Raw genomic sequence first — 12,059 nt, 5'->3', positions numbered from 1 at the left:
CCCGAGCCGCCGCCGCCGTTCCCGCCTCCGCCCGGCCCGTTCCCGGCGGAAAGTTGGGCTGCGGCGGGCGGCGTCTGGCCGCGGCCCGCCGGCATGCGAGGGGCTCCGGGGGGCGCCTAGGGCTCCGGGAGGCGGCGGCGCGCGGGGGCAACTTCGTCCGGGAGCCCGCGCCGCCCACCCCGCGCCGGCCGGTAGCCCCGGAGCGGGCTCGGCGGTGGCTCCTCCCGTCGCTCGGCCTCGCTCCGTTCCTCCCTGCCGCCGCCGCCGCTGCCCGCCCGCCCGCCCGCCGGCCGGAGACGCGGACCTCGGTCCCCGCGGCGGTGACACGACCCGCGCCGCCAGCGCCGCCGTCCTCCCCGCACCATGGAGTTCTCCGAGAGGAAAAGAAGCCGGAAATCCCAGAGCTTCAAACTGGTGAGCCGAGGTAAGCGGCCCGGGGACCGGGGGGCGGCGGGAGGAGGCGCCGCTGCCGCCGCCGCCGCGCCCTGCGCCCCCGGCCCCGCGCGCCCCGGCCGCCAGCCCGCCCGCCCGCGGAGTCAGCGCCGGGGACGCGCCCGCCCGACCCCTCGGCCCCGGCCCGCGCCCCCCGGGGCCCTGGCCGCGCACGCCCGCACGCCCGCGGCGGGGAAAGTTGTGCGGGGAGGAGGCCGGCGGCCGCCGCACGTAAACAAGTCGGAGGGCGCGTCTGGAAATTAGCAAACAATGACCCCGGCCCCCCCCTCCCGCCCCAGTCCTGTGGGGTGCTGCTCCCCGCCCGGGGGGCCCAGGGCTGTCCTGGCTGTCAGGCCGAGCGTGGAGGATCAGACCGCTGATTTGCTCTTGTTTCACCCCCCAAGGAGAAAAAGATGCGGGGGGGAGGGGGATTGTTTTAGGTGTCTGAGCCCAAAGCAGAATTACTGCTATCCAGATACCTTTATTTTCTAGATGGATGATTTGGTTTGGAAAGGTGTTTTAGAATAGAACACACACTAGCCAGACAAGTAGCATTACCAGAAAAGAAAGAGAAAGACAAAAGAAAAGAAGGAGGAGGAAAAAAGAAATCTAGGGTCTCAGGATTTAGCAGGTGTATTTGGTCCCGAGAGGAGAAAGTTTGAGGATAGTCCTGTCTGTGTTCAGTTTACTTGTTAAGAGTTGGTCTTCCTGATTTGACTCTTTTTAAAAAAGAAAAAGACAGTTACAAAAAGTAGCCATGAAAATGCGTTTGTCAACATGCCTTGTGTCGCCTTAAGAGACATGATTTTCATTTTTCAATGGTCATGCCATGTGCTCTGACATTAAATTGAGATCCAGCCTGTTTAAATGTCTTTGAATTAACTTGAGTTGGAAGCCAAGCCAGGGAACCTGTCCACTTTTCCTGGGTGGATTTTACCCAGCATTTGGCATTCTGAGTAAAGACACATGATTGCTTCAGCAACCTGCACACATCACGTGGAAACACGTGGAAATTGAAGGGCAACTGCAAATCCAGGTTTTCAAACTCAGCTGAGCTGTGAATTCAGTAAAGCCCACTTTGGGTTAGTCTGAAATGGGGTTTAATTATAGACATTTGGAGGATCTCTACTCATCTCTGTTTTCCCCTAATTTAGTTTGGGTACTGTTTAAATAAAAAGAAATCTGAAATAGTTTATGTATTCAAAAGATTTGGTTCGTCTCTCTTTCTTGGTACATTTTCTTCTGCTGGGGTGCTGATTACTTAAGTTATTTGTACTCCAGAAGTTGCTCCCAATGTGAGTGCCTTTGTGGTTTGTGATTCATTCAGGAATGTGGGCTCCTGTCTCTTGTTTTTGACCTCAGGGAACTTACTACCTTATCTTAAAAGTGAGAGTAGTTTTTGCCCAGTGTCTGGTGACATCTGAGGCCAATAACAGACTAGCTGTTAAGAAGGGAGAAAGAACTTCTATTTTCATAGCTAGGCAATCTTGTTCTCTTGCTTTTTGGGGGGCGGGGAGGGGTTACTGGTATTCTGGGCCTCACCACCTCAACTGGCTTTTCCCCCTCAAGACTTGCACTCTACCATTTGAGCCATACCATACACACCACTTTTTACTGGTTAACTGGAGATGTGTCTCTCAGATTTTTCTGCCTAGGCTGCTTTTGAACTTAAATCCTCAGATCTCAGTCTTCTTAGTAGCTGGGTTTACAGAGTCTGAACCATCAGTCCTGGTGCACTCATATATTTTAAGAAACAGAAGACTGCCAAAGTGTAGCCTCCATAAAAAAGCTTGTCAGATATTGTATTTTAGACTGACACAGCAAATCCTCCCCACCTCCTTTTTTAAAGTTTCAAATTATGAATCGAAGTTTTGTCTCTGCTCTTCAGGGGTGTGTGTGTGTGTGTGTGTGTGTGTGTGTGTGTGTGTGTGTGTGTGTGTGTGTGTGTGTGTGTGTGTGTGTGTGTGTGTGTGTGTGTGTGTGTGTGTGTGTGTGTGTGTGTGTGTGTGTTCAAAAGAAAAACTTGCTTATAAACAATGTGAAAGATGTAAATCTTACTCCCTTGAAAATTATAGCTTATTTGCTTGATGACTTCAGCTTTCTGGGTTAACTGAGAAAACTGAATAACTCTCTAAAGTCTACTATCGATATGCTTATAAAAATGGACCATAGAGATAAATTTAGGAACCTTCCCTGGCCTATGATTTGGCAAGACTTTTCTGTTTCTTACAAACATATTTGCTGTCTCAAAGAAGCTTAAGGGTTGGCAACCGTGGGCAGAATTTTTCCTGAAGACCAAGTAATATTTCAAGTTTACTTTGGAGTGAGTAACATTTCAGGGATTATTATTGCAAATACATTCTGTGATTTGACTTCACAAATCCTATAGATTATGGATGATCTATACCACAGAGGCTGTAATTTCTTGCTTATTCCTATTTCTTCAGGTCATTAAGATTCTAATTTTTGGTTGTTTTCTCATGCCAGATTATCACCATGAGGTCTATAAGATCTCAGAATTCACCAACGATATTAATGGGGAAGCCAAAGAGACACAACCCATTTTTTTAGGTAGGTTCCTCTGTCAATTAATTTCTCAGCAAAACAGTGTGGCTGTTTGTCATGGGGGGGGGGGAGGATAAGAGTGTGCAAGAACGGGAAATGTCTGCCATTGCTTAATGTATGACAATCTTCTCAAGACCTTTTATTTTACAGATTGCCAATATATCCCTTATTAACATTGCTAAAAGTTGTAATTTCAGACATAAATGTTTATTAGTATCTACACACAGTGCTAATTATCACTCACTCACAGAACCAGATGCTGACTGTGCAATTTTGTCGCTCTGTGCTCACCCCATTTCCATTGCATATTCGCTGGCATGCTTCGCTGGCAATAGTTTGTGTAATTGGGGTATTACATCTTTGACATCTGGATAACAGAAATTCAATTTCCAGGAAGCTGCTATTTGTTTGGTTTTTGCTTCTGCCTTGGGTGGGATAGAGGATTAATGTGCTGTCTTATTATAATGTCCCTTCACCTCTGTGGCCTGGTTGCTAATCCTGCCATGACAAAATTAAATTAAATCGACAGTCAAAAAGCGTAAGGAGAATAAAAGTGTGATTGTCTGCCTAGCCACGTCTTGATAGTGGTAGTTATCAGTGAGCCGATCCTCGTTTCTTTAGCTCTCTGTTCCTCTCTCTCCATCATTTACAGCCAAGTGCATAGCTCAGCTTTTGTTCTGTCATCCTGTTCTTGCATCACTTGAGGGACAGGCAGAGCCATGGTACCATCTTCTAGACTTTCAACAAGTGTTAGAGCTCCATGGGTAGGTGGGTAGCTGAAAGTATGGATGTTCTGTTGCATATAGTTTTGGTATACATCATGTACATGAGGAACTTTGGATGTGAAGTTAGTCATCTGCAAACCATAAGCCAAAAGTGATTTTGTCTCCAAGAACAAAGTGCCCATAAAGGCAGAGTAGAGAGGAAATGGTAGCATTTGACTTCATGTTTGCCTGTTTAGGGCACTCTGTAACTCCACATTGTTGGGTGAAAGACAGGTGCTTCACAACCGGGAAGCAAAGTGTAAGATCAAGTTGGAGTAAGTGTGATTGAGATCAGGGTTCAGAATTGCCCTGCGGCTGGTCTCAGAGGATCCCTGTTCAGATCCAGTTGGGTACTCCTTCAAATGAAAACATTGTGACAGCCCGAGAGCCTACACTTTCACCAGGATCTCCCTGTTCTGCTTTGAGGGAGAGAAAGAGGGGGTTGCAAAGGTCTGGGAGGAAGTTAGACTTAAAGAGAACGATCTTTAGTCTCATGTGGATCTGTCCACCAAAGGAGAGAGCTTTCCTAGGGCCAGCCCTTCTCCAAGCCCCTGATAACTATTAAGAGTAATAAAAGCCAAAGGCTAATTAATTACCAAGTAAAATGCCTAGCCCCAGAAAAAGTCTTGGATTGTACACCTTGGACAGTTAAATTCTATATTTAAGTACCACTGGATGTAGCCATTGGAAATAAATTTACCTTCTGTTCAAAAATTTGTATGTATCATACAAATGGAACATCATCTCCTTACTTTAGTTCTCTAGTGAAAAATTTCCCACAAGCCCCTTCCTGGTAGTAAGGACACTCTACAGTAAGAGGAGAGATAAAAAGAGGGTGCTAGTGCTCATGAGCCAATAAGATGTAAACTTCAAAGCAGCTGGCATTGCTGCTTTCATTCATTCGTTCATTCATTTTTTTTTATTGTGAAAATACTGTACAGAGGGGTTACAGTTACATGGACATCGTTCATTCATTTTAAGACAAGATTTCACCACATAGCCAGTCTAGCCTTGAACTTACCACCCTCCTGCCTCAACTTCTCAAGTGCTGGGGTCACAGCACTACAACATCTAGTTGAAGATAAAAGAATACCAACTGATAAGACATCAGAGATGGGTCCACTTTCAAAGTAGTAGCTCATGCTACTCAGGAGGCTGAGATCTGAGGATCATACTTCAGCCCACACAGGAAAGTCTGTGAGACTCTTGTCTCCAATTAACCACCAAAACATGGAAGTAGAGCTCAAAAAGTGGCGCAGGTGGTGGAGTGCTAGCCTTGAGCCAAAAAGCTCAGGGAAAGAACCTTAGTCCTGAACTCAAGCAACAGGTCCAGCACCAAAATAAATAAATAAAATACATACATACATAAGTGAATAAAATGGTCAAAAAGGCCTTTGGCACTAAAAGAGAAAAGATTGGGCAGCTTGGGAATATGCAGTGTGTTTTTTCTCAGGCACTTTTGATTTTTTGGGGAAAGCCAGATGTGATTCCCCAAGAACATTTTTCTTTTGGGATCTCTAGATCAGTTTAGGAAATAATAGAGGTGACGACACAGATAGGATTTCTGGATCACATTTGAAATGAAGAATTTTGTCATGGGTGGTGTTACAGTTTACAGTTACTCTTCTCAAGGCATTGATTTTCATCAGACTTAATTTTGTAAATTGTTAGTCTCGTCATATTTGTGATGTTACTTCTGGTGTAGAGTTTTATGGCAGCTAGGAGAGTTAATGCCAAGACACTAGAGCTCTTGCATCTGTAATAGAGCTAACATGGTCTCCGTGGTGTTCGGAAGGCTTTGTACTTTCAAACACAGGTGTTATCTTTGATTTCTGCATGTAGAAGAGTCAGAGTTCATGTCCCAGGGGAAAGAAGAGTACTCCAGCATTTGACCGAAGTTCCCATATCCCATCTCTGTAGAATATTCTTAGGCTGTTAACTATTGTAGTGTATCCAACATGGTAAGTTCCATAGTGTGAATGGCTTATCTGAGTGCTTTGGGAATTACTCACAGAGTTTTAATTTGAGAATAGGGTGGGAAGGGGTAACTGCATCCCGTGGACATTGGCTTTCTCAGGCTGCCTTGACGGAGCTGCCAGTAAAATCTGCAGAATTGTTCGGAGGAAAACAATTCACTTGATCCATTCAACCCATTTTTTTTCCTTCTTCTGAGAAAATACAGTGAACTGTGCACTATTCTGGAATGGGAACTAGGTCAGAAATGAGGAGAACAGGTATTCTCATCTGAATGACTAAACTCCAGATAGGACAAACTCAGGAAGCAGTTAAGCAGCAATGCACTACCCACAGCAGCTATCATGAGCCCCATGTTCAGGGCACCACATTGAGTCCATAAATATCTCCAGCACTCCTCACATTCTGTAACAGTCAGTATCATCTGCATTTTGATAAGGCTTGGTGAAGTTAACATGCCAAAGGCCTGCCATAAGTAGGGTCCCAGGGCAGTTCTGCCTGAGTTTTGAGCACCCCTCTGTACCACTGTGTGAACAGTAATTAAATGACAGTTGTGAATGATTAGGGCAGTGAGCAAAAGCAGAGTAGGAAGGCCTGGTAAAACCCTTAACTGTGGGAAAGATTTGCATCGGCAAAGATGCCAGGTGGAGGGTGATGTGTGCCAAGGCAGAGATATAAGCATCATTATAATTAGACTTTAAGTGAGTGTTGTTCTGTGTAGTTTAGAGCACTTTCACATCTGTTATCTCAGGATTTTAATAGTCAGGACAGTTATTATTCCCATCAGAGTGGAAACTGAAGCTTAGTGAGGTGACTTGTTTTTAAGTTGTAAACCTGGAGTAAACTAGGACTCCCTCTACCATGCTGAATTCAAGAATCATCGAGGAGACTACTGTGGGTAGGAAGACAGATTTTTTTTAAATTTAATTTAATTTTATTTGTGAACATACTGTACAGAGGAGTTACAATTACATGGGCAGGATAATGCGTACATTTCTTACCAAGCATTGCAGCCTCCTCCTTTGTTTACCCTTCACATCCCTTCCCAGCCTCCCCCCTCCCCCCCAATCCCAATCCTTCTCCTTCCCCCCCCCCCTTGCACCGATGTTGTAAAGCTCGTTTTGGACATGACAACTTGTACTTCTCATTGTTGCAACAGGTCCACCTGTATCCTTAAACAACTGGTTTAGGAAGACAGATTTTTAAGTAATAAATGAGACAATTGATTATTCGTAAGAGTAATACCAACCTTAAATGAAATATCTTAACATGTTGGGTTTTAGTTTAGACTTATGATGATAGTATATAAATTTTAACATGTTGATTTTTCATTTGTTTATCCATTCAGCAAACATTTATTAAGCTCCAGTTATGTATACACCAAGTTCTGCGCTAGTTGTTCTAATATTCAACTTTCAGTAGATTCAGCACAGGAGGTGGTAGCCATGCTAATTGAACCTGAGTCCAGATCTCTGGATTTAAAAAAAAAAATCTCCATTTCAATGACTTTCTGGATGACAGCCTCCCCCACCAGGGTCTATAGTCTTTTCAAAGCGGACACACTCAGAAAATTCTTAAATTTGCAAGTTAGGGAATTAGCCACAATGTAGTGGTTCTTGCTGGAGAGCAGGCAGGGCCAAGTGTGGAACAAGGCCACTATTCCCCTGTGTGGCCTGAACGGGCTGGAGCTAGGCTCTTCCTCCCAAGGGGAAAGAGTCCCCGATGTTTTACCATCCTGTGGCAGGATTCAAAGAATGTTGCATCCCCTGTTGTCAGTGTATTTGATTTTGATACCTTGGTATTGTATATACCTTTACTTGAATTACAGAAAGAAAGGGGAACAACAGAATGGCGGAAAAAGAACAAGGGTGGGGGGAACCAATGCAACAGTGATATACACAAGACAATATGTTGGAAATGATCTGTACAACTTAGGGGTAATGGGGTATGGGAGGGAAAGTAGGAGAAAAATGAGGGAAGGGGTGACAAGTTTGATAAGAAATGTACATATTAACTTATGTAACTGTAATCCCTCTGAACATCACCTTGACAAAAAAAAATTAGTAACATCAAAACAAAAAAAGAATGGGAAGCTAAGGGAGTCAACAGAAAGGGAAAGGACAAACCCCTAAAATTCCACCATCTGGAAACCTCAGTGTCTTACCTGTGTTCCTCTTCCCAAAAATCTTTATCCTCAGTATCATGGTCTTGTGTCCTGTTTCTCTGCCTTCTTTCACACCAGTTCTCTTTTTTGGTGGTGGAATAAAGGAACAGAAAACAAGGAGTATCTGTTGGGGTTGTTAGGAATGTAGCTAAAGTGGGTGTCATTTATCAAGAGTGTGCCACGCACCATACTAAGAATGTTGTAAATATTATTCATTAATTGTACTTCCCCCCCTCAAAAAAAAGGTATTGACGTTCCCATTTCATAGGTGAAGAATTGGAACATTTCATCCAAGTTGTTCAGTGACAGAAGCAGGATGGAAACCAGTATCTGTCTCCAAAAGCATGCCCTTGACCATGTCCCAATGCTTGTTCAAATGACTCACCTGTGGATACCCCACCGTCACCATCCGCTGATGAGAGGGGAGCAGAGCTGCTTTAAGAAAAGCTGAGGAGACCCAGAGTGCCTCCCACAGGCACAGTCCTCTGTGACCCATGCAGCCCTCAGTAGCTATGGCTCAAACCCTGATGTCCGTGCTTGCCAAGGTCACACGGAGCACCCGAAAGCTTTCTGATTATAGGTTAAAAAACAAAAAACCAACAAACAAAAAATCAGATTCACAAACAGTGACAGCAAAGTTTAGAGAGTCTCTTGAGGGAAGCTAAGCACCCCGGGTTTCAGTAAGAGTATATGGGTGCATATGGAAGTAGACTTGGTGTTTGTACTGGTTGCCTGGAGTTTAGGGGCATTTATAATTAAACCTGGCTCATACTTTCATCATGGAGCTACCACAATGGTGTACATGAGCTAGCTCACATTTTATAAGTGGGAAGATGGTGAAAGTAATTTGGCCAAAGTTCCACCGTACTCCCCAGTCGACCACATTGAAAGTCAGGTTTGGCTGGGCTCACACCTGTAATCCTAGTTACTCAGGAGGCTGAGATCTGAGGATCATGGTTGGAAGCCAGCCTGGGCAGAGGTCTGTGAGATATTGGAAATAAGAGTTTATTTCCAATTAACTGCCAAAAAGCAGGAAGTAGAGCTATGATTCAAGTGGGAGAGTCCTAGCCTTGAACACAAAAGCTAAAGGACAGTGCCCAAGCCCTAAGATCAAACCCAGAACCAACACACACACACAATCAATCAATCAATCCTCTTGACATCGAATTCTGAGGTCTTTTTGCTATGGCAAAGTTGCTTCACATCCTTGCCTCATTCTCTTATTCTGCCCCAAATGAGCTTATCTTCCTGGGTAGTTCCCCCCACCCCTTTCCTCAGCCTTCTCAGGAACTTGAACTCCTCTCATGGACTGCAGTAAAGTTTTTATTCTTTCTTAACTGAGCATTCAGTGTCTATAGTCTAACCCTGCCTAGGCCTCCCTTCTCCAGCCAGCCTGTTCCCCAGCAAGTGGGAGCTCCATAGGTAAAAGGGAACAACTTGGGTAGGCAGAGGGTGGTGAATAGAAACCTAAAAGTAAGAAAGCCCAGGACACACTGAGGAAGAAAGGGATGCCAAACACTTCCATCCTTTCTGTGTGTGTGCCAGTCCTGGGACTTGAACTCAGGGCCTGGATGCTATCCATGAACTTCTTTTGCTCAAGACTAGCCCTCTACCAGTTGAGCCACAGCTCTACTTCTTGCTCTTCTTAATAGTTTTATTGGAGATAAAAGCCTTACATATTTTCTGGTCTAGGCTGGCTTCAAATCACAATCCTCAGATCTCAGCTTCCTGAGTAGCTAGGATTACAAACATAAGCCACTGCACTGATGCCCCACTGATGTTACCTTTTCTTCTGAATATTTTAGTCTTGAGTAATAGCATAACTCTCTTCTGGCACTTACCATATGCTGCTTACTATTTACTCGTTTCTGAGCCTGGCTTATAACACTCCAGGTCACCCTGCAGCCCTTCCTGACCAGGCTCCACAGCTGCGCTGTTGAATGAACTTGTCCGTTTGTACAATCACTCCTCATACTTGTTCATGTGGATCATTGCACCCTACAAGACTGCATTGTTTTTTTGGATCATTTGGAACACCTAGCAGTGTTACGTTGACAATGGACTCCACTGGTAGATACTCAAACGTTTGTTACTTACATACATGGATGCATTAGACACTATTGTGTCAGACTCTGAATTTGAAACTTCAGATGTATTGAGACCATATAAATATTCAATGATCCCCACTTGAATGTGTCTCATTGAACATGAAGAAGCTTTTCCAGTTGACTTTTCCAATATCAACTGATGTTGGTTTAGGATCTACAACTTGAAATCTTTTCTTTCATGAAGCTAGAAAAGAATAGAAAGGAGTGAGACTCACAAATGAAAGCCATTATGTTGAAAACCTAAACTGAAAGATCATGCGTGTTCCTCTCATTCTGAATTCTGCTCTGACATGGGTACCATTTTGTAAGATAGCACTAACACATCTAAAGACAGAGGTCGACTAGTTACTAGCCCAGAGTTCTTATGAACAACTTCCCACTGTACTTTAAGAAAGTAAAACTATGCATTGTACAATTCCAACAATACCACGTTCTGGGGGAAACGGCCCTGTATTCAGCTGTCAAGTTGTACCTACCTAGGATTGTCAGCAGGGGGTCAGTGAGACTGACTTGTGTCTACTTTGCCAAGGCCTAGGCAGGGCAGCATTTGCCTTGAGAAAAGTTGCCTTTCTCTGTCTCAGGAAGGCTCAGTGTGGGTCAGCATCTGCCCTATAAGTGAAACGTGTGATAGGTTGTGATATTTTACTTTTCCTACACTGTTCGTGACCTGAGTCATTTAAAAAATGTCCATGAAGGGCAGGACCAAAGGAATGTATCGACAGTTTAGCCTTTCTGGTTCCCATGGGGATATGATTTTTACTTTGGAGGAAATAATATGGCCTTCTATAAGAGAAAATAAAGATTGTTTTTTAGAGCAGCATGTTTTTGTATCTTGGAGCTAAAAATAGACCTAGGACCCTGACACAGGAAATCTGTTTTTCTTATAAGTAACAGATTGTTGGAGGGAAAATGACCTGGGAAAGGATGCATCAGCAGTGGTAGGGAACCAGCCTGAGGAGACAGAATCTTGGAAGAGCAGTGTTTGGTACCAAGGATACATTTTGGTTCCTTTTAGTATTGCACACAATGTGGTCAGTTCCTATACCTGCAATGTTTTGTCATCTAATGCTTTCAGGTGAAGACCCAGACTCTTTAACATGACACTGAAGGCCCTCCATGAGCCTCCAACCTGTCTCCTTCCTGCTTATCCCTGACACTTGTGTTCTTGCCTACCATGTTCCTCCATACCAACCCCTTTCATACTTACAGTAACCCTGCTTCCTAACATTTTAGGTCAAGTTTCTCACCCCAGGAGCTGTACATAGCACTCATCTGTGCATATCTCTTACAAGGTAGCAGAATTAGCTCATTGGCTGGCACTCTACCACTTGAGCCATGCCTCTAGACCCTCCTGTAGATCTCTATCTCTGGGTTGCAAACTCTTAAGGATCATCTCTGGGTTCCCACTGCTCAGGCCTGTACTAGTCACATAATGAACATCCATAAATGTGTGATGAATGGAAGAGAGATGTCTGATTTTAAATTTAATATGAAGCAAACGTAGCCAGTTGTTTTTCAGCATTCTTACCAGGCCTTCCACCTTGGCTTTGCTGGTGGAAATTGGTCTATCCTTCTTAGTAGCTAATTGGACCCTCCCATAGCTAGACTAAAATGTACCACGGATGATAGAATGATCATTTTTCACTGGGTATGTTGTCTGTTTTATTAGGTTAGTGAGATCCTCTCCCTTTTGTCCCTACTCCTGAAATAGGATAAAACTATGTCTTTCTGTGTAAACTAGATTTTACCCCAGGATCCTGAGCACTGTGAAGGCTCCTAGGATACTGCAGTGTGTAGTCTGGACATAGGGACTGCTGGGTGCTTAGCCTGAGATGACCCATCTCCCTGTCTGCAGGCTCATTCCTTCTAGGCTTGGCTCATGTCCCTTCAGGACCAAGCTTCTGAATTGAAATGTTTCCTGTTTTCCCAGTGTCCAATATTGGGGCACAGAGTAGACCTATAATAACCATTTTTAAAACCTGTTTTACCACCTCTTGTCAGCTTACCTATGTGGGTAGTGCATTGAGATAGTTGAGAGTTTTCTTGTGTAGG

The 12,059-nt window shown here is 44.4% G+C and overlaps 1 protein-coding gene across 5 annotated transcripts in view; it reads left to right on the top strand.

The window, feature by feature from the left end:
* Nucleotides 1-269: 269 nt before the first annotated feature.
* Bend7 (BEN domain containing 7) overlaps nt 270-12,059 on the top strand; it is a 79,512-nt gene continuing 67,722 nt past the window's right edge. For 4 of the 5 annotated variants that reach the window (XM_069990382.1, XM_069990380.1, XM_069990384.1 and 1 more), the window contains exons 1-2: nt 270-424; nt 2,920-3,003. In XM_069990382.1, the coding sequence (XP_069846483.1) occupies nt 364-424; nt 2,920-3,003 (145 nt within the window). In that variant the 5' untranslated portion in view covers nt 270-363. The remainder of the gene's footprint in view (nt 425-2,919; nt 3,004-12,059) is intronic. The other variant, XM_069990385.1, reaches the window with a different exon arrangement.

Source organism: Dipodomys merriami, unplaced genomic scaffold (assembly GCF_024711535.1).
Source record: "Dipodomys merriami isolate MVZ:Mamm:240054 unplaced genomic scaffold, mDipMer1.0.p SCAF_4, whole genome shotgun sequence".
Classification (NCBI taxonomy): Eukaryota; Metazoa; Chordata; class Mammalia; order Rodentia; family Heteromyidae; genus Dipodomys; species Dipodomys merriami.
Note: the sequence above shows the minus strand (reverse complement) of the source record. Positions and strands in the feature narration are given on the sequence as shown.